A 19,492-nucleotide genomic window follows, 5' to 3' on the forward strand; every position below is an offset into this window, starting at 1 on the left:
AACTGAAATGATTTATCACTGGTAAACACCCAGTATTAGCATATAGCCCGCTAGCATCAACAAACGAGGCAACGCTGCTCCGTGCACCGGAGCTCCGTCGAGTTCATCATCTAAATCCTATTTTCTTACTATCTCGTTCCTATCTATATAATATAATATACTTTACCGTGACGATTATTGAACATTATTAAGTAAAATTATTATTAAGGGTGGATTTATTTACAACGTGATCAAAACTAGTGAAGGATTAAGGTGGGTTATCTGGTGAGGTGGGTGCTCAGGTGAGGTGAGTGCTCTCTTCTTTTGTGGTGCAGTGAGTCCGAGCTGTGCTTCTTAGAGGCTGATCAGTCACCCACTGCTTTTTGGAGAAAGATAGAAAGAATGTGTTAGAGTTCTGTCTCAAGGAGAAGTATCTCACCCTCTGGCTAAGCCCACGCAGCTTATGTAGCTGTTGCCTGATGCAGCCTGTGACGAGGGCATGCAGGTGTCTCTTTTATGTTTCCAAGGCGATGCTGACGACTCCTTAGTATGCTCGTCACTATATATATACAGTATATATATATATATCCAGGTTTTCTGTGGGCAAACCGAGAGTCCAAGTCCATTTGGGGAGTTGTCCTGAAATGTTCAGAAGTGAGTTGGTAGATTTCTGATGTCCTGAAGATCCACAAAGTTGCCAAATCCTTTTTTGGTTGAAAACTCACAGAACAAAAAAATGGACAGACCTCTATGAGGTTGTGTGTTTATAACATTTTTATCAAAGTTATAGAAAGTAAACAAAGTATGATGCATGTCATGGCTTCACAACATACATCATCAAAGAGAGAATTAGAAGAGAATCCCATAGATGCTAAACCTGGGTAAGGTTTGAGATAAATGAGACTATGATTAAACTCAATTTATGAGTGACAGCAAATGCTAAATCAAACTAAACATCTCTACTTGTCATAGGTACTCTAGAATAGTTGTAAAAACCCAATCATACACAAGAATACTAGTTATTTCAAAGGATTCAAAAATTTAGCCAACATACAGCAAACATGCATACATGTATTTACAGAAAAAAAACTGTTTTTGGTATGGTTTCATCAAAGGCATTTCACACTGTTAGGGCCAGTTTTAACGTTTCACACCTTATCAGCTTTCTTTCAAGCTCCAACAGGAGTTGTAAATGTCAAACTGAGATCATTGAGGCCTAACTCTAGCCTCTTTGATGATGAAATCCACAGACCCACCAGGAGATGGGGGTAACCCCCACATTGTCCATATTTAGCCTACTAGCTATACTGCAATCCAAGTATCAGAAATAATCCAGTTATGGCACTGTTGATACGACAGGGCCGGAGTGGGACTCATTTTCAGCCCTGAAGTTTTATGCCTTACCCCGGATTTCCATCGACTGCGGAACGGCTGCGGATCCGCTGCGGAACGGTGCAGTGTCAATCCATTTCCATTCAAGTCAATGTGTGTATTTCCACTGACTGCGTTCCGAATCCGTCACAGCTCCAGCCATCCGCAGCCCTCCGGAACAAATACGCAGAGCTTCTATTTTTGACGGATGCCGGACAGCTCCGCAGGCCGGAGCCATGACTATATCGCGTGATCATACCTGAATTTGCGAGATCTTGTGTTGTGATCTGGGCTGGTCCAGCAAAACGTCATAATTTAACATCATAATGGGCGGAGACAGAACTAGATATCGCGCAATATCATCACGTGAATTTGCGAGACCTCATTGGGCCTCGTCACTTCAGCACACAGCCGCTCTGCAACAAATACGGAACTGGTGGGTATTGGCGGACGGCGGAGTGCGGAGCTGTAAAGCAGCGGAGCTGATCTGTACCCGCTTCGCAGTTGGTGGAAATCCGGATTTAGACTGCCCCACTTTAGTTCACGACTGACTATATTAAAATAATGTCATTATAACCTTAGTAGTATATAAGTCTGAAATAGTGCACTGTTCTCTACAGCCTTGCAAATTCATTTTATTTTTCAAATATATAATTTCCAATTCAGGGCAAATAGCCTAAACAATTATGTATTTTTGCCATATTGTGCAGCCTTAACATAAGGCATTTTAATATTATTCAAGTAAACTTAAAAAAAAACTACTGAAAGGGAACAAATGTGTTTGTGTTTTCCACTATATTTCTATTTCTAAAAAATGGTAGGTCTTGAGATAACCTGTTTGGTTGAAAAAGTTTTGAAACCCCTGCCATACAATACACAAGCTAGATTTATCAAGTAAGCAGGGGAAACAGGTGGAAAAAAACATCCTCATTTTAATTTTTTACAATTTAGATAATGTATATTGCCAAATAACGTAAGGTAGGCCTACAAACAAATATATAATAGCCTTTCAAAATTTTGTTTTGTTTTGTTACTTGAAAAAACATATTCATATAAACTTATTTTTTTGCAATAAACTGATGAGTTTTGCATCAAATAGATTTTTATTCCTCTTACAATAAATGATAAATAATGACTATTCATAGACGATTCATTGTTACATAAGTGAGTTACATCTAGATTATTTAAAAATACGATTTGTAGATCATTTTCCTTTTAGAGGCCTTTCCTATCAAGACACGCTCAGGATTATTTTAAATTTAGATGCGTGACATGCGCACTCAAATATAGACGTGTCTGAAACAAAACTTGTGTCCAAATGTAAGGTGAGCACTTTAAAAGCAGAAGAAAGTGGCGAGTCCTTCGCTTTCCATGCATTTTTGATCTAAATGGACCCTAATGCAAGAATTCTTCCAATAAGTGGTTGGGGCTCGGGATACAATCAACTTGGACATAAAGCGGCGGGACATCTCTCACCTGCAAATAAGTGAGTGGGGCTTTTGCGAGTGCTGGCAGCCTACGGACAGCAATTTTCAACCCGGTGGCATGACAACACCGGGTTTTACAACTTGTTGCAAAAAAACAGACCGGCCCACCGGGAATTCGCCCAGTCCTCCGGTATGGCCAATCCAGGCCTGGTATATGGCAGTTCAGAGACTGAACACTAGTCAGGGATATGCAAAAGTTTGGGGACCCCTGACAATGATTTTCATTTAGAAATATTAGGATGTTTGGATTGGCAATTTCATTTTGATCTATCAAATAACTGAAGGACACAGTACTATTTCAGTAGTGAAATTAGGTTTATTGGATTAACAGAAAAAAATGCATCAAAACAAAATTAGACAGGTGCATAAATTTGGTCACCCTTGTCATTTTGTTGATTTGATTACCTGTAACGTCTTAGCACTGATTAACTGGAACACACAATTGGTTTGGTGAACTCATTAAGCCTTAAACTTCATAGAGAGGTGCATCCAATTATGAGAAAATGTATTTAAGGTGGCCAATTGGAAGTTGTTGTTCTCTTTGACTCTCCTCTGGCAAACAAGGGGGCTGTTTACACTTGGTTTTAAGATGTGTTTTCATCGATCGGATCACAAGTGGACGAGAGAGACACATTACGTTTACACCTGGTATTTAAATCCGTCTCTTTTGTCCACTTTCGACCGCTTCTGTGCTGAATACTATGAGGGGGTGGTCTGTGAGACGGTGGGCGAGTCTCTCTGCTGTCATTCAAACGCGAGCGGGAGTAATTATGAGTTTATATGGACGCAAACTTATATTATGTCGGAGCCCGCTGCTTGTTTAGCAAGTAAACATGCTGCACAGTGTTTTGTACGTTTATTTGTTGGAGCTTTCTCTGAGTTTTCAGTGCAATTGATGAAATAGGATCGCGCAACTTTCACGCTTTCAAAACGAAACTACGGAGAACACCCGCAGTAGTTTTATCAATGAAAGGCTAAAAATAGCGCTGTTCACCGTATGTTCACGGCAGAAGTCAAAAAAGACGTAAAATTAGTGTTTAATACCTCAGATTAGATAAATGGGCGGAGAGAAGGCGGTCGCGTGTGGCTGTTCGAACGCATTCAACCACATGCGCGTTCCACAGCTCCAAAGCGATCCGATCAAAAGTGGTTTCGACTACCTCTGAATGTGGTTGAAAGTGGTCGAAAGTGGACGCGTTCAAAAGGTTTTGAACACCCTTTACACCTGGCATTAACGTCGTCCACTTGTGATCCAATCGACGAAAACGCATGTTGATGCCAAGTGTAAACAGCCTCAAGGAGACCTCAAAACAACTCTCAAATGACCTGAAAACAAAGATTGTTCAAAATTATGGTTTAGGGTAAGGCTACAAAAAGTTATTGCAGATATAAGCTGTCAATGTCCTCTGTGAGGAACATAGTGAGGAAATGTAAGACCACAGGCAGAGTTCTTGTTAAGGCCAGAAGTGGCAGGCCATGACTGAATCCGAAATCGCATACTTACTGAATAGGTACTGAATTTCCATGAGTACCTAATTAACGTACGCTAAAACAGTACGTACGTTCACATTAGTATGGACAGCAATCCGCCAAGTTGACATTATCATGCAACCTATGATGTAGTAGACTCGAGTTCATGCAGAACCACAAGAACCGACAGGAGGATGACATCACAGTACTGTGAAAGCGACTCGAAATGAGACTTCTCTGTATAATTTCTGGAATCGCTCTCACCGTACTTTGATGTCATCTACCTGTTGGTTTTTGCAGCGGTGCATGAACTCGAACAAACCTAATAACAGTCATGAAAACGTATGCGTGTATATAAGGGACAGGTGCACTAACACCTGATTACATCAGTAACTTGACAACTCTACTACGGTCTCTGTCAGTATTACAGATGTTATATGCACATTATTTTGTAGTGGACAAAAATAAGTAAAACAAGCAGAGTGTAATTTAATATGTATTGTCAGATGACAGCTGTGCTTGGATACAAAGTAGATAATGCAGGCCATGTAATTATAAACATTTTAGTGAAGCAATCGGTAACACTTTATTTTACGACCCGCAAAGTACAGCGTAATTAAACCAAATTTACAGTGTACCTATTTGTAACAACAGACTACCTCTACAGTACGTACTTGAGGTATAAGGGAACAATATTTCAAGTTTGGGGTAATAAGGGGTAAGAATATATGGAAAATTATACATGATTTATTCTCCAAGAATTTCATAACTACAGGGTACTTATTGTAATATTACGTGGTATGTATGACTTACGTCTATGGGTAATATGGTTTATTGATTTTTTTATGATTTTTTTTTCATATTTGCTACCTGATGAAAGTGTATTGTATAGCCTACAGTTGATGTCTACAAGCCACGTCGGCAAATAAAATATAACAGCACAATAAAAAAATAGCAACTTATACCTCTTTGATCTGTATATGTATACAGGAGTTACCAGGTAACTCTTATATTTGCAGGCTGTAAATTGAAGTGGTGCTTATTCCCCGCTTGTTCTGTGTATGTACCAGGTAACTCTTACCTTTGCGGGCTGTAAATTAAAGTGGTGCTTGTTACCCCCTTGTTCTGTGTATTTACTAGGTAACTCTCATATTTGCGGGCTGTAAACTAAAGTGGTGCTTTGTTCACCTCTTGTTATAAATGTTATAGGGTAAATACCATCAACATACAGAATATTGTTTTTTTTTAAACAACTTATTTCAAAACAGCTTTAAAACACTATAATTATGCCAACACTTATTTTTTTATTAATACAAAACTTTTATTTCAAATAAAAAGTCATGACAATTTTTCGTTGTGTTTGCGGCTTGGCTTCCTCTGTTGGTGTTCTTGTCCACTTGGATGTTGAGTTGACGTCGTCTCACAAATGCTGTTCTGTATTACATATAAAAAACATAAATGAAAGCCTTCAGTAAATGTTTCTTCACTGTGCCTTGACAAAAAACTGAGTTTTCTGAGCCGGTTAAATAGCTAACTTATGTGCTAGCTAACCTGCTGCTACAGTTAGCTGGCAAACTTTCTTGAAAAAACATTGTTTGAAATGCGTGAGTCATGTATTAACAAAACCAGTTTTTAAGCATGCGGATCCTGCTCACATCACTCGCATCTGTACTCCACAGTGTAGAAAGTTTTTAAAACCTCTTTTTCACCTCAGGATCGCGTTCCAGCTGGCAAACCTCCTGCAGACGGCCACCAGCTCTACCTGCGCAGTAGCCTACGCATTTAGTCGTCTTTTGCTTTAGCGGGAGGTGATATCTGCTGTTGTTTCATTCTGGTTTGCCATTGCATAAATTATATTTGGCTAAAATACTTGTGTTTACATATGTTGCAAAGTTTTATTCTACCAATGACAACACCTATTAAAAATAAAGAAATAGCGTGCTGCTTTGTGGTCATTATTGTGTTATTTGAAATAAAAGAATTTCAGAGTAAAAATTGCAATATGTCTGCAAATGTTAGAGTTTCCTGGTAAATAGGGAATAAGTTGCTATTTTTATTGTACTTACCTTAACCCTTTATGGGGCAAGTAACCATATTTAGTCACTTCCGCACACATTCAAAGTGCCCTCCCCCTGCCTTTATTTGGAGTAGTAGAGTCATGTAGTTTTCTCTCAGCCAATCAGGGGAGATCAAGCTATCTCACAAATATTAACATCAAGGCATCTGACCAATCAGCAGTGGCCTGGAGCACCTCATACACAGCCATCTTCCAGAAATCAAAAATATTACTTTTTTGAACCTGCCTTCTCCCACAGCAATAGTTATAACATTATAACTAAACATGGTAAGTTGATGTAACTCACAAATTATTTGGTTGAATAGTTGTGTTAAAGATTGAGATTGTTGTTATTTGCATAGCATTTTTAAAAATTTGCTTAAGGTTTGACTGAAAACCAAACGCACCATATTTGATCATATGCCCTGTTCACCTAAGTGGCACAAATGTCCATTTTTAGACATATGCCTTATAAATGTATGTTTTTAATTATAGTTAAATGGCATACACAGGTACTTATTGTTAGTGTGAGGCCTAGTACTGTGTGAATTGATTTAAATTACTAAATATTGGTTTGTGATAAAACACAATTATGAGCAAATATAAGTGGTACTAACAGTAGTTATGAATGTATTTTCTGTTTTTATTATGTTTTTATATTTTCTATGTCAATACTCTTTTTTCCAGTAGATCTAAATTACACTGTTACTGTTTTCCTTAACAAATATATGAGAGTTGGTGTAATATTAAGCATATTTCTTTTGCAGCTGTCTGCTCGGCAGCTGAGAAGAGGGGTATCATTGTTGTTCCTGTAAACCCAGTCAAGCCAGAATCAGTACCGCAAGACCATGTCTCTAAATAAATGTTCCTGGCAGTTGATGCCTATAATAAATAAATGTCCCTTGCAGTTTGTGTGTGATTTTTATCAAATTTGTAAGATTCACAATCTGTAATTTATTTTACCCCAGACAGGCAAGTGCTCATATATGGTAACTTCGTTGACCTTGATTTGCAATGCAAAGGTGAAAAATATTGTTAAATTTTTTTTTTAAATAATGTCCTGTAACATCACCCATTAGCTTTCTGAGGTTAAAAATTTTAATTTCCAAAGATTTCAATGAGTGCCCTATAAAGGGTTAAAAAAAGATAACCACATTAAATCAGCTGGACTTTTGTTATTAAAATCAAGTATAGGCTACTAAAATAAAAGTGATGTGCTGTTATATTTATTTGCCGATGTGGTTCACATCGACTGTATACAATATTCAGTAGTCAATATAAAAAATTCACAATAAAATCATAAAAAAACAATTTCCCCATAGACTTGACTAAGTCATACATACCACGTAATATTACAATAGGTACCCTGTAGTTACAAAATACTTAGAATATAAATAATTTATAATTCTTCATATTCTTGTCAATGTCAATTTTATTTATATAGCACCATTTCCACAACACATGGTTGACCAATGTGCTTTACATAAAACACACACCACATTTGCACAGTAAAGATAAAAGTAAAAGTTAAAAATTTAATTTAAAAATTAAAAAGTACCACAACCATTTAAAATAATTTAAAAGAAATATAAACTATAAATTAAATCATGGTAAAACACAGTGCTTCAACCAGAAATAAAAGCTTTATCAAACAGATAGGTTTTTAATCTTGACTTGAACACAGAGGGAGCTAATCGAATAGAAGAGGGCAACTTATTCCAAAGTCTTGGGGCGATAGATGAAAACGCACGATCGCCCCTGGACTTCAGCCTTGAGTTTACCTTAACCCCTTCTTACCCCAAACTTAACATATTGTTCCCTTATACCTACAAGTACGTACTGTCGAGGTACCCTGTTGTTACAAGTAGGTACGTTGTAAATTCGGTTTAATTACGCGGTACTTTGCGGGTCGTAAAATAAAGTGTTACCAAGCAATCATGCTCTTTATTTACTTAAAACAACAGGAAACATGAATAATAAATGAGTGAATAAAACCATCACAATATATGAAAACGTATAGAAGTGAATACCATATGAAACAAAACTTTATTCAAATATATTTTTCTAACACACCATCACATTTTTGCTGTCATCTCAACACAGTTGTGACAATTCTACAGCTTTATTTTCATGAATCAGCTGAGCATTTTGTGGTATATCCTGGGTCTGTGCGTGAAGTCAGAGTGCTGAGGAACAGCCCTGTGTAACATATCACCCGATTGGCTGGTCTCTGGTCGATATATGGATGGCTTTGCTTTCCCGTGGCATCATGGAAGTTGAATGGACACCTCCAAGGACTCGTGACCACAAACTCAGCGAGACTCTCTTCCTCCCACTCCCATACTTGCACATGCGGCTCACAAAAGCCAACGCAAGTATCGCTTGTTCATTCGCTGTAAAAAGTTATTGCCCTTATTAATTAAGATGATTCTCAGAGTTTCTGATGTTTTGTGCAGAAGTTAAGTCTATAGTGATATTGCCCTTCTTTTACTCTCTCTTATTATTCCCTCTTTTCTCTCTCTCTCTTTGTTTTATGTTCTTGTATGTTTCTATGTGTAGTTCGTATGTTTTTCGTAAGTCAAAGTGTTTTGATTGGAACACACTGAAAAACATCACTTTGGTTGGTGTAGTTGCACAAGTTTATTTTTTTATGCATCCAAAGCTCAATTTGGATCTGATAATTACACACTTGCAGATGGTTGGTGCCCCACGCAGCCAATTTCTGACTCTCTTTCCGTTTTTTGGCCATCATTTGTCATGTACAGTCCAAAAAGGTAAAAGTAACAACGCTGATTTTAAATCAGACAAAGAAGATCGGCGGGCCGGATAAAATGATTAGAGGGTCGTGTTTGGCCCACGGGCCTCCAGTTGACAAGCCCTGCCCTATGAGATCACTGGCTACTGATTGTTCATGTATATTAACTGTCTATAAAAATAGAGACATTACTGGGTCAATCACATTTGAGCTGCAGGTGAGCTTAGTCTTGGGGATGTTCTTTTTTCTATACACGCTCCTGCTTTTTCATCACCTTCTATCTGCAGAGGCAGAAAACACTATTTGCCGAATGATGGGAGACCCTACATACCCAGTGTTTTCTAAGGATGGAGAATTTAATATTGGAGCAATTTTTCCAATTCACAGCAAAGAAACATTACCTTCATTTGAATTCATACAGAAACCTCAGCTTCTATCCTGCTCTAGGTTTGCTACATTAAGAACTATGCTATAAATGGAAACACTTTACAGTAAGGTTGTTTTTGTTAACATAGGTTAACATAAACAATAGTTCTAGAGCATTTATTCATCTTAAGTCATGTTAATTTTAGCATTTTCTAAAACATTTAAAATGTTGCATCTGTTAACATTAGTTAACGCACAATGAACTAACATGAACAACTTTATTGGCATTAACTAACATTAACAAAGATTAATAAATGCTGAAATCTATATTGCTCTTAGTTCATGTTAGTGAACGCATGTACTAATGTTAACAAATACAACTTTAAGTGTTACCCTAAAAACACAAATGTAATTAATGCTCATGTTTCTGTTTGAATTTTTTTACAGTGTGAATCTAAGAGATTTTCGGCTGGCTCAAATCATGATATTTGCAATTGAGGAGATTAACAAAAATCTTTATTTACTTCCAAATGTTTCTATTGGCTACAAAATCTATGATAGTTGTGGTTCAAGACTGTCTTCTATGAGTGCAATTATGGCAGTGATGAATGTCCAGGACTTTGCAGAAAGGGAAAAATGCATTGGACAGTCCCCTATACATGCTATTATAGGAGAAACAGAGTCTGCCACAACAATTATTCTGTCTAAAACCACAGGACCTTTTAAAATTCCAGTGGTAAGAGACAATTAGTGTAAAAGTTCATTAAAATTGCTAAAGACTGACAACTGACTTTTTATTTGAATGTTTATTTATCAGATAAGTCACTCAGCATCGTGTGAGTGCCTAAGTAATAGGAAAGAGTTCCCCTCTTTCTTCAGGACTATTGCTAGTGATTATCACCGAAGCAGAGCACTTGCACTTTTGGTCAAGCACTTTGGCTGGACTTGGGTTGGAGCTGTGAACAGTGACAATGACTATGGAAACTATGGAATGGCCACATTTTTGAATACAGCACAGGAGGAGGGGATTTGTGTAGAGTACTCTGTCAAATTTTACAGAACAGAGTCGGAAAAACTACAGAAAGTGGTAAAAACAATGAAAGATGGCACAGCAAAAGTAATTGTTGCATTCGTTTCATTTCTTGATATGGGATTACTAATTGAACAACTAAGTATTCAAAACATTACAGGCCTCCAAATGATTGGAGTGTTTGGATGGATAACTGTAAATAATAACATCAATCCAAACACTTTTCATGTGATGAGAGGGTCACTGAACTTTGCAATAAGAAAAATCAATGTTCAAGGGTTTGGAGATTATGCTACAAAATCATTCTGGGAAACTGCTTTTCCATGCTCACCTAGAGATCAATCTGAATTAAATTGCAGCAGATTTCAGGATCTACTTGAGCTAAAAACTTACAATGAAGATGTGTCTGAACATAGATATTCAAGTAATGTCTACAAAGCAGTATATGCTGTGGCTCATGCACTACACAGTCTGCTGAGGTGCACAGGCCAAGAAGGTTGTAAAAAAGCCCTGACAATACAACCACAACAGGTAAACGTGAAAAATAAAGAGAATATTGGATAAAGTCATCCCTGTTTTAGTTTGACTTTATGTTCAACTGCTTCAATAATCATGTTTCAAATATTTTCATTAGGTGGTTGAGGCTCTGAAAAGGGTCAATTTCAGCGTAAAATTTGGGGATCAGGTGTGGTTTGACAGCACTGGTGGTGTAGTGGCCCAATATGAAGTTGAGAACTGGCAGCAGGTCTCAGATGGATCATTTCAGTTTAAACGAGTGGGTTACTATGATTCCTCACTGCCCAATGACCAGCGCTTTGTACTTAACACTGAAAACATAATCTGGGCTGGAGGACAGTTGGAGGTAAATAAACTGTTTATCTAGGGCTTGTTTAAAATGGGGATACATAATATAAAGACAAAAAACACTTTTGAATTGAATGTAAAGGAAATGACATTATTAGATTTGTTGAAAAAAATCTGAAAACCTTTAAATCATTCAGAAAACGGGGATAGAAAGGGAATTTGTTTGTAACAGGCTAAATACTTCATGATATTTGGCATTATATTATATTGATATTTTTATTTTTATTGTGTATTTACAATACTACAATTTATTTTAGTTAACATAGTTTAATTTACATTATGATATTTAAGCTTCAAAAAATCTGAAACTGTTCTTAAAATTACTGAAATATAAATATGTATATGTTTATAAAAAGCTGATTGTACAGATATTCTTTATGTTTCTATGTAGAAGCCAAGGTCTGTTTGCAGTGAGAGTTGTCCTGCAGGCACTAGGAAGGCTACACAAAAAGGAAGGCCTATCTGCTGTTATGATTGTATTCCATGTGCAGATGGAGAAATCAGTAATGAGACAGGTAAACTTCTGTTCATCTCACAGATCTAAATAACTGTTTAGTTGCTCTCTTTGTGTTCCCTTTAAGGGCACTCTACACTGCATCATGAAATTACACATTGAGAACATGCCAGCAGCTTGCGCTCATGTGAAATCTTTGGGTGTGTTTCAATCATCTCCCGAGGTTGCGAATCGGTATATCGTCTACACAGGTTAGGGCACTGCTAAGAACACTAGCCCACTCCACATTGGGACACTGTTCAGTTATTTTCCTGTGACGTGACTTCTTAAGCGTGTTGTGATAATTCAATTCATGTAATTTTTAAACATCTGTTAAAGTATATAATAAAAACACTTTTACTATTTTCTTAACTATCCATACATAAATTTGGAGGAATATTACATTTAAATATTAAGTAGATTGTGGTGCATTTCTGTCTATATACTGTATGTATGTTTATATCATATATTATATAAAGTTTTATTATAAAAGTTCTGTCGCATTTCATTGAGTTTATTGAGTTGGCTTGCGATTTCGTCTGGAGAGCTTCAGTAAAAGTCATGTGATTTACGGTAAGGGAAGATAGGGACCATCGATGCGCATTGGTTTTTGAGTTGCATTGTGGGAATTTTTATGGAATGTTCCACTGCAGTGAAGGGATTTTGCAATTAAGACTTTAAAATGGCTCAGAGATCAGTTCCCTAACTGAACAAGGAAGCTGATTGAGGCGCAGGTGTACAACTATTCCAAGTCCTTATAAAGGCTCAGAGTGATGATGATAGCATCTGCCATTTCAGCAAAGCAATCTGTTTGAAAACTGTCTCAAAAATAAAATGGAGAAAAAGCCTGTTTGTTTGGGGGCAGAGCATGCTCATGTCGCTCTCACAGCTTTTCTCAACCCTCTGTCTTCATTGCCTCCAGGAGGGATTCGGGAGCCTCATATTGGCTTCTGTGGTCATGACCAGTTGCCCGTGCATCATTGTTTGACAAGTCAGACAATGATCACGTGTCTCACAGTTCGAGACTCCCGTCTTCTGAGGCAGTGCAGCAACTTCAGTCGAAGCAAATCTCTGCTGTCATTAGGAGCCTGAATGTCTTTGCCCCTTGCCTGTGTGTTATTGTTTAATGAGTCAGACAATGTTTGCGTGCCTTGCAGATCAAGCCCCACTCCCAACCAGTCTATGGAATTACTTAGTTCTTGAGGAATTAGATATTCTTAACATAACCTAGGGGATTCAGAGGAATTATCCGCTATTTCCCTGGGCATAAAGGCTTTTAGATGTTGTACAAAGTGAAATTTAGACTGGGCAACAGAACAAGAATAACTCAAAGTAATTTAAATAAGACTTTTTTAAAGAAACGGGTGCAGCCTCATGTTGAGGGTTTCCATTCTTCCCAGACTTGCACACTGAGGTGTCTAGGTCATAGAAAACTGTTTTATTCCAGAATTGCATATCAATCATCATATTGTTTTTGTATTATTCAGAGCCATACAGATGTGGCTATGGGATGATGCCAAAGGAAGAGGAACCTCAGCTCTTTGTTTATGTTCAGAGTCTGCATCATCTCTAAAACCTCAGACACTGCCCATAGTTCCTTGCCATTCTACATCTAATATGGTGTGCAAAGCTTATATGGCAGTGGGTCGTGTTGGTGTATGATTACACACAATGGGTTTTTGCAAGTGTATAAGGTAGGGTGACCATACGTGCCAGTCTTCCTGGACCTGGCCAGGATTTCAGTGCGTCTTCCGGAAGTCGTATTTGTTGACCGAATACGGTCAGTTAAAAAACATAAGACATACAATCGTAGTTTCATTCTTACCTTAAAATGTAATGGTTGCGTTTCTGTAATAATAGTAATAATCCTCTGACTTATGCGGTCGACAAATACGACTTCCGGAAGAAGAACCCGAAATCCTGGCCGGGACCCATCCGGGGAAAATGGCACGTATGGTCACCCTAGTATAAGGCCAATCATCTTAGTGAATATGTTAATAGCGAAGTGGTAGACCCTAGCTGTTGTCAGTGGCAGATCTTGTTCTCAAGGCAGTTAAAGGGGTGTATATGGTGGATCTGTAAATACAAAGGCTATTAAACAGTCTTCAAAAAACTCACACTCAGAATCATCCACTAGGCTCCTCATAACAGAAAACAGAAAAAGTCATTATTGCTCGCAAGACCATGGCCAATAAGCCCTGATGTTCACACTGGGTTTTGGAGGATACCCCTGTTCGGGCACAGAAAACATCTGCTCTCCCCAATAGCCTTCAGGGAATCAATGTGCTGTGACACATCAGGATGCCCTAGTTTATCAGTCTCTACCTAAAAACATTGTAAAACTAGTAAGTCTGTTTTAAAATACTTTATTAAATAGTTTGAATGTCTCCTGCTGTCCAGTTGCTTCAGGACATTGAACTCACACCCGAGGTCTAGAGGTGTGTGAAAAATCGATCCCCCTAGTGCAGATTTTCCACGATTGGAAAAATCTGCCAAACGTGACACAATGGTTGTACTTGGAATAGTTGTACAAAGATTTCACAGGAGTGCACTCTGCTAGCGTGATCCCAATGTGTGTTTACATAATGTAGCATCTTGTTCCCTTTCTCAGGGAATCATTGTTACATTTGTAGCCGAGACATTCTCTTTCTACTGTTTAGGTTGATATTTCTTTTCAGTGAAGTATACAAGTGAAATAATTTTCTTTTTGTCTCTAACTCTATAGTGATCACAATCTTTTCTTCCAGATTCAAATAACTGCCAGCAGTGTCCAGGGGAATTCTGGTCTAATACTAAGAACACAGAATGTGTGTTAAAAGCTGTAGAGTTTCTGTCATTCACAGAAATTATGGGTATAGTGTTAGTCTTTTTCTCTCTTTTTGGAGTAGGAATAACTGTACTGGTGGCCATCCTGTTTTACAGTAAGAAGGACACTCCCATAGTAAAAGCCAACAACTCAGAGTTGAGCTTCCTGTTGCTTTTCTCATTGATTCTGTGTTTTCTCTGTTCACTTACTTTCATTGGTCGCCCCACTGAGTGGTCCTGTATGTTGCGTCACACAGCATTTGGGATCACTTTTGTCCTCTGTATCTCTTGTGTTCTGGGGAAAACAATAGTGGTGTTAATGGCATTTAAGGCCACTCTTCCAGGAAGTAATGTCATGAAATGGTTTGGGCCTGCACAACAGAGACTCAGTGTTCTTGCCTTTACACTTATACAAGTTCTTATCTGTGTGCTTTGGCTAACAATATCTCCTCCTTTCCCCTATAAAAATATGAAATATTATGATGAGAAGATCATTCTTGAATGCAGTCTGGGATCCACTATAGGATTCTCTGCTGTGTTGGGTTATATTGGTCTTCTGGCTGTCTTGTGCTTCATTCTAGCTTTTCTGGCTCGGACGCTTCCTGATAACTTCAATGAAGCTAAATTCATCACATTCAGTATGCTCATATTCTGTGCTGTATGGATCACATTTATCCCATCTTATGTCAGCTCTCCTGGAAAATTTACTGTGGCTGTGGAGATATTTGCTATTTTATCATCAAGCTATGGTTTACTTTTCTGCATATTTGCACCAAAATGTTATATCATCCTGTTTAAGCCTGAACAAAATACAAAACAACATTTGATGGGAAAAACATAAACACTACTGTGAAAAAGTAACATGGAACATTGTTGTGCAGTATCTAGAACAGTGGTCGCCACCCCTCTTCCTGGAGATCTACTCCTGCATATTTTTAATCCAACCCTGCTTCAGCACACCTGTCTCTATTTTTTAGGTAGCCTTGAAAAGCTTGATTAGCAGGTTTGGGAGTGTTTGATTGGGTTTGGAAGTGAACTCTGCAAAAAAGTAGATCTCCATGAACAGGGTTGGTGATCACTGATCTAGAACAAGAATAAAATATTGAAAATGCAACTGTTTAAGTTATATCAATAAATAGTGGCACCATTAAAAGCTTTTTTTAACTACTGTATGTGCATGTATGAATTAATTTTTGCATGATGCTCCCAGCTTAAATAAATGGAATAACTTTAAATAAAACTAGTTCCCTTTCGAGGGAACATCAACGCTGCATCAGAGCTGACGCTATGGGGAACGCCTACAGCGTGACGGTGTCTGAGTATGTATATCAAATTCGACCAATGGTTGGGCGTGACGTCATAGATGGAAACAAGAGAGCATAAATACGGCGAAAAGGAACACCCACTTTATCTTTTTTTGCCTCATCGGCTATCTATGTGTTTGTGTTTATGTATCAAGTGTGTTTGAATAGCTTAAACTGTGTGACTGAATAGCTTAACTGTGTGGCTGATAATGAAAGCAACTAGGAAAACAATCCGAATAGCCTGAAGAAAAACAGGAAGCGCGTCCACACAATAAGCTATCAGAGCGCTTCCTACATGCTAAAACTCAGCTACACACCATTCGGTGTGTGTCATTGTTTAGACGAGTCAAGACAATGACCACGTCTCGTGGCTGAAGTCCTGTGTCCACTGAGGTGGTGTAGTGTACTTTGACCATGAAGGCTCTGCCTTGGGAGGGTTTGGAAGCACGCATTGCGGTCACTTTCAACCCAAATGGGAGCCCTGTGCAGTGTTCATGTTCTCTTCACCGACCGGTTCAAATCTGTGTACGCTAAGATGGTGTGCACTTATCCTTGATGCTGGGAGTGACTCGGGTGCCCGCATGAAGGTTTCTTCCACCCCAAAATCACTGTTTGATGGTGTCAGATGATGTTCGCGTGCCTCGCGGTTCGATGCCCGCCTTGATCGATGTTGTTTCTTGTGGCACTGCTAGTTTTAACCCTCTGGGGTCTAAGGGGTTTTTAGGGCCCTGGGGAGTTTTGACATGCACTGACATTTGTGCTTTTTTCAGTTGCTTAAAAACATATTAATGGCAAAAGTCTCATAACACTGTGTTCAGCACAAACTGGGCTACAATATTATATAATCAACATGTATGTACATGTTTGTATTTTTTAGAGAAAAATGTTTATGCGTGGTTTTTGAAAAAGCAAAATTTTTAAGTCACTGATATAAGTCCACAAAACTCATTCTAAACATGTTTTCCCAAGACTTTTCAAAACAGGATCTAGTAGTCTAGAGTTTTTTCTTCAAAATGATGTGAAAAACATTCAGCCTGCTCATTCACATAAAGCAATATATTGATTTACAATTTCTGAGGGGCTGTCCACACGGAGATGCGTATCACCGTATACGCATAAATTTGTTATCGTATTGGCGTTTCATCCACAAGGATCCAGCGTTTTGGGAGACTGAATCCGCTATTTTTTGAAACCGGGTCCTAAAGTGGATAAATCTGAAACCGACACCCTTGCTGTTTTGTCTGTACAGCCAATCCGTATATTTTGTGAAGCGAAAACATCATCACATCACGTGTCGGAAGCGTCACACGTAACAGCAACAACAGTAACGGCGGGCTACGTGATTGTGTTCGTGCTACAGAAGCTACTAAAGCCTACTAGCTTTATTACAGCAAAATCTATTGCTTCTATGCAATTGTGGTGACCAACAAGCGATAATGGACAACACCATACGTTGGTTATGCGCATGCTCAAAGTGTTCTTCTCCGTGTATAGTGTATATCTGTGGCAGAATTACAGCGCCCCATACTGGTCCAGCATATATACTACACCGCTTTCAGTCGGTTTCGTGTTTACGGATAATTTTTTTAGAGCAAGGGAAAAAAATGATCGGATAGGGAATGCACCGGCTTCGTGTGGACATAGCCTAAGACACTTTTGCTTGGAAAAGGCCATATGCGTGGAGGCGGGAAAGCTCCTGAATAATCAGTGATTGACAGCTGAGGAACAAAAGAGTTGCATAATGAGCCACATAATGAGCCTTGTAGGAATGTTCAACAGGAATGTAACTTTCGCTGTAGTAAAACCATGATAAGGTTTACTTTTCAATATAATGTAAATACACACACACATACATACACACAAATTATATATATATATATATATATATATATATATATATATATATATATATATATATATATAGAAATATTTCACAAGTATAAGTTACCTTTTAAAAACCATAGTAGCCTAATAATGGTAAAGGCATTGTTTGGCCATCGTAAAATGAACACAGTTTGGTTGGCCAGCGCGAGGTTTACTTTTGTGCAGTAAAAAGCTCAAAAGAACAACTGCCTATCGTTGTTTGGACATTTATTTGTGTTTTTGTAATCATTATAGTAGAAACACAACAAGGGACAAGCGTGATAAACTTATCAATGTTTGTTTACAGCCGCCGCCATTACCTCACGTGTTGATCATGAAATCATGTGTGCACATGCGAGTGATCCTGTGTTTTATAAACTTGCTGTGCAGATATAAACGCTTAGACGCAACTAAATAAGGATTGTACTGTTTGCAATCGTGTGTTTTATAAGAATACCAAAAACCGCCTCGATTTCCTGACTCGTGTGTTTAGAAACACTACAGTGTATGTGCATTTCCCATCGCGTTTGACGGAAGACAAAGAAAACACTCGCGTCTGGAGATAGTGACACACATACGCAAGTAAATAAGTATTGTACTGTTTGCAATCGCGTATTATGCACATGGATGTCTCTGCTCATTCACTTCAATGGCGTGGGGGTGTGGCGATCTCATCTCATTACAGATAAACAGGTACAGGAGAGAGACAGTCCCTCTCCTACTTCTCATACAGTTTACACCGAATGACAATATATGTTTTCGATCTCACTTACATCATTTAAAAGCTGACATTGCAAGCATTATGTAGACAAAGCATTATGTAGACATTTATCTTTTGTTTCTATGACAAGTATTTGTTAAGTTACAGTTAATTTTTCTGACGTGTTTCTGAAAGGACTTCACTGAGGGAGAGAGAACAAAACGCGCATCGTGTTTATTTTCTTAATTTTGCGAAAAGCACAACATTCTGTTTTTATTTGGAGTGGACATAAAAAACTAGACACTTCAACGTTTTAAATGATGTATAAATCATATCTGTATGTCAAAAATCAGCAGAGTAATTTAAGATTCTTTGCGATTTGATTGAAAAATAAACAGTTTGCGGCGCCTGCGCCGCAGTCGACCCCAGAGTGTTAATATGTATGAACCAGCAGATAAGAAGGAAACCATATCATCCAGCAAGTTAGATGAGAGATTTCTTACAAAGTGAGTGCAATCTCAAAACCAGAGGCTTCCTTTCTTTTCTCCATTCTTATTATGCAAGTCATGGAAAAGACCATTCTCTCCCAATGTTAACACAAGCACTTCAGCTAGCTTTTAAACATAATAGGCTATATTTAGAGAATGTTTTATGTTGCCATGAGTGGCTTCATCCCTAAAGCATCCAACATTGTCAAATATATATATTTGTGTATAAAGCCCTGTCAAGGGCATGCCCTCATGGGGAGTGCGGGATTTATCCGCCATTTATGGGTTCCCACACCTCTCAGTGTCCTCCTGTATTAACTGTGAACACTCTGCCTCTCATAGTACAGAGCACAGTAGATCAGGATCCCTTGGTAAAAATGATAATAGCATGGGAAAACATTTCAAACATATCTCAATGGGTGTTATGCACAAAAATTTAGGCTACATCCCTATTTTTAGAG

General features: G+C 38.2%; 1 protein-coding gene across 1 annotated transcript; it reads left to right on the forward strand.

Annotated features, from left to right (window-relative positions):
- The first annotated feature begins 9,113 nt into the window (after positions 1-9,113).
- On the forward strand, positions 9,114-15,725 carry LOC129419521 (extracellular calcium-sensing receptor-like). The gene is made up of 6 exons (XM_055174651.2): positions 9,114-9,565; positions 9,932-10,220; positions 10,302-11,045; positions 11,149-11,376; positions 11,770-11,893; positions 14,619-15,725. Exons 1-6 carry the CDS (start codon positions 9,195-9,197, stop codon positions 15,515-15,517), a joined length of 2,655 nt encoding a protein of 884 aa, XP_055030626.2. The 5' UTR covers positions 9,114-9,194; the 3' UTR covers positions 15,518-15,725.
- The last annotated feature ends 3,767 nt before the right edge of the window (positions 15,726-19,492 follow it).

The sequence above is a fragment of the Misgurnus anguillicaudatus genome, chromosome 15 (assembly GCF_027580225.2).
Source record: "Misgurnus anguillicaudatus chromosome 15, ASM2758022v2, whole genome shotgun sequence".
Classification (NCBI taxonomy): Eukaryota; Metazoa; Chordata; class Actinopteri; order Cypriniformes; family Cobitidae; genus Misgurnus; species Misgurnus anguillicaudatus.